This window comes from Pleurodeles waltl, chromosome 8 (assembly GCF_031143425.1).
Source record: "Pleurodeles waltl isolate 20211129_DDA chromosome 8, aPleWal1.hap1.20221129, whole genome shotgun sequence".
NCBI lineage: Eukaryota > Metazoa > Chordata > Amphibia > Caudata > Salamandridae > Pleurodeles > Pleurodeles waltl.
In genome coordinates, this window is record NC_090447.1 from 856,387,969 (window position 1) to 856,391,676 (window position 3,708).

The 3,708-nt window shown below is 54.2% G+C and overlaps 1 protein-coding gene across 1 annotated transcript; it reads left to right on the plus strand.

Moving 5' to 3' along the window:
* The first annotated feature begins 899 nt into the window (after positions 1 to 899).
* On the plus strand, positions 900 to 3,437 carry SOX21 (SRY-box transcription factor 21). The gene has a single exon (XM_069205135.1). The coding sequence runs from the start codon at positions 1,837 to 1,839 to the stop codon at positions 2,614 to 2,616; it is 780 nt and encodes a 259-aa protein (XP_069061236.1). The 5' UTR covers positions 900 to 1,836; the 3' UTR covers positions 2,617 to 3,437.
* The last annotated feature ends 271 nt before the right edge of the window (positions 3,438 to 3,708 follow it).

Sequence of the window (3,708 nt, forward strand, 5' to 3'; positions counted from 1 at the left end):
TGGGCGGTAATATCATCTTTGCTCCGATCACTGTAAATGATACATATTGAGGTGGCAGCCTGCAGTGCAGGGGTCCCGCCCCGGGTGTTCGGTGCTTGCGGGCCCTCCTGACTGCAGTTACCACTGGCGGTGTGTAGTCAATACGCAAAGCCGTTTGTTACTTGGACGCATTGTCAGACCTTTATATGAAGATCAGACGAACCGACCCCGAGCAAACAGGCTATTTTACTGTGCTTCAGGGTCACTATTTGCCAAGCACTGCTTCTTTGGGGACAGTAGGCGCGACTTGCTCTCGCAATAGTCGTAACGTATTCCTCAAGACTGGGGCAACATGACACGCACCCAAAAATATTGTAGGTCGGTCCCAGCGTGGCTGCGTGTACTTGGCCTCTGAGGACGTTTCGGGTACTTTATAGCTCCACCATCGCTGCCTTCTTGCGTTCACCCTAAAGCGGGGGACCCTGCTAGCCCCAGAATGTAAACCCCACTTCCTGTACAGTTAAATGTTTGTCAACGGAGGCGTCCCTGGGACAAAGTGATCTGAGCGGGGTACGCAGAGCGCCAGTTGACACACCACGAGTAGGCCGGTCTTAACCTCAAAGTCAAGAGAGCTTTCCCTGGCCGCGTGGGAACGGGAGCCAAACAGCTTAGGGGGCGAGAGAGTTTAAGGGAAAGCGGAGCAGGGACAAGGGTTGAAGGAAAAGCATGGAAGGGAGAGAGACAAATGGGAGGGCGGATAACAGGGGGCGGAGATTGCATTACTAATGTCTTCCCCCCTCGTTTCCACCCACTTATTCTCTGGACCGCCCACTTTCACTTCGCAAATAATAATAACAACAAAACCGTCTCTTTCCTTCAGTCTTCTGACTGACGTCTGAAGAGAGGAGGGAGAAGGGGTAGCGGGGAGGGAGGAGCGTCGGGGAGCAAACTTGAGCAAGTTAGAAGCTGGAGCGCCGTCGCACCTGGCGGACAGAGGAGGCTGAGCCAGCGAGGAGGACTGTGCTCCGCTGAGATCTGGACTGAGACCTTATTGCCGACTGACCTAGCCCGAGACGCCGGCCTTCAGGCCTCCAACTGCATCCGACCCTGCCACAGCTTACAACTCAGCCCCTAACAAGGAGACTCTCACAGGCTGCAAAGGAGGAGCAGGCATCGCCGACTGCAAATATGCCTGATCGCGGAACGAGCTGCCGCGGAGTCCGGCACACCCGGAACTGATGCAGATTCGCGAATCCCTTCAGTTCGCAAACCAAAGAAGTTTGAGTCCAGTAGCGCGCCTGAATGAACCTAAGTTCTTGGACGGAAGCGCTACACTGATCTTCCGGCCCAAACCGCTCAACGCTCGTCAGAGCACGAGTTTAAAGCCTTTCATGCCTACACTGACTGAGTGATCTTTCTGTTTGGCTCACTGATGTTGATGACAACTTTGTCACCTACCATGAGAAGTACCAAGAATATGCAGAGAGGTGGCGGCGTCTTGGCAGGAAAGGGATTTAAGTGCGAAGGGCTTCGCTCACCTGCTGCAACGCAGAGAGTGCGGTAAACAAGTTGAGATCTAAAAGAAAGTGCAGAAACGTGACAAGAAAGAAAATTGTTTCCAGGGACACTAGTGATCCGCCTCTTCTCGAAGGGACTTGTGTGGACACTCTAGGGAGGTTTGCGCTCACACTTCTGTTGACTTGTGCAAAAGTTGTTCTTCCTTGTGCCGACTTTTTGCATTTTGACAGGTGTCACTGGAATGAAGACGGGGACCGTTTGATTCAAACTGCGCGGACATCTGAGCATCCCTCAAACTTTAAGAAGGCGGCCGAGGGCCCTGCTGGACCGGGCAGCGCCATGTCAAAGCCGCTGGACCATGTCAAGCGGCCCATGAACGCCTTCATGGTGTGGTCTCGGGCGCAGAGAAGAAAGATGGCCCAGGAGAACCCCAAGATGCACAACTCGGAGATCAGCAAGCGCCTGGGCGCCGAGTGGAAGCTGCTGACCGACGCGGAGAAGCGGCCCTTCATCGACGAGGCCAAGCGACTGCGGGCCATGCACATGAAGGAGCACCCGGACTACAAGTACCGGCCCCGGCGGAAGCCCAAGACCCTGCTCAAGAAGGACAAGTTCGCCTTCCCCATGCCCTGCTACGGGGACCCCTCGGAGGCCGGCCTGAAGGCGGCGCTGCACGGCCACACGGGGGCGCTGCTCTCCGACTCGCTGCTGGCCGCGGCAGCGCACCACCACCAGCAGCAGCACCCGGACAAGGCGGCGGCCGCCCGCGTCTTCTTCCCGCACTCGGCAGCCGCGCACCCCTACTCCCTCTTCGACCTGGGCTCCAAGATGGCAGAGATTTCCACGTCTGCCTCCTCGGCGGCCTTCCCGTACGCCTCGGCGCTGGGCTACGGCTCGGGCGCCTTCTCCGGAGCCGGGGGGCACACTCACACGCACCCCTCGCCGGGCAACCCCGGCTACATGATCCCCTGTAACTGCGCGGGCTGGCCCGGGCCGGGGCTGCAGCCGCCGCCGCTCGCCTACATCCTGCTGCCGGGCATGGGCAAGGCGCCGTCCCCGCTGCTGGAGCCCTACCCTTCGGCGGCGGCCGCCGCGGCAGCCTACGCCGCCGCCTTATGACAATCAGCCGGGCCGGGGTCGGCAGCAGCTGCCTCCTCCGTCCAGCAGGGGGCGCACGAGCGCGCAGCCGCGGCCATGTGGGAGCTGCCCTGGGCCGACGGGTGAGTGAGTGCGGCGCGGGCGCCCCCTGGCGGTGAGAGACAGACTTGGAGTCGTCCGCCCTGCTATCTTCATGCACTTAGGGACCTGTTGCTGCCTGTCCCGGAAACCACTGCAGGGAGATCCGAGCAGTTTCTGCGGGATCCGGCCTGCAGGAGACCCCAGAGCCAGCGCACAGACACGGGCTGCACGAAGATTAACTCCAGCCCAACTTTTCTACCAGTGGATCTATCCCAGCTCAGGAAGGACATCTGAGAGCTAAAAGTCTGTCACATGAAGAAGGGGAGAAGCAGGAGGGTGTATGCATCTGTATGTATTGAAGCATGTGCATAATAGACACCTCCGTGCATATAGTATGAGCGCGTACGTGTACTATACGTTTACGCCACATATTTATATATGCAGATAGTGTGTCTGAATAATGTGTACATATGATAAATAGGTATGTAAAGTGTGTATATGTCACTTGATGTATACATAATATAAACTATTAATATGTGTAAAGATATGTATAGATTTGTGTACATATATAAATATGTAATTAATGTGTATAGTTTTGTGCTTAGACGTAAACGTTTCGGCGCTGTAAAAATGGGGCCGAGACATGTACCATAACTTACAGTAGAGCAGGCATATTTCTCAAGCAGATGTTCAAATAATCACACAATACAGACCCGGGAGGCGTGTGAAAATGGAGGTTTTATATATATATATATATATATATATATATATATATATATATATATATATATATATATATATATTCTCCTTCAATCAGTACACCTAGTCACACTTATCCATATATGTTCTCCTCTTTCTGGCGCTCATTTCTTCAGACTTTGTTGGTAGACACACATTTACTGCCCAGAGTTTGAGAAAGCAGTGCTTTTTTTCATCCCTAAACATAACCTCTGCGGGGTAGATTGTAAATATGTACAGCGTGTACAAATGTTTACGAACTAAAGACTTCAAAATGCTGCTCCTTTTTGCCAT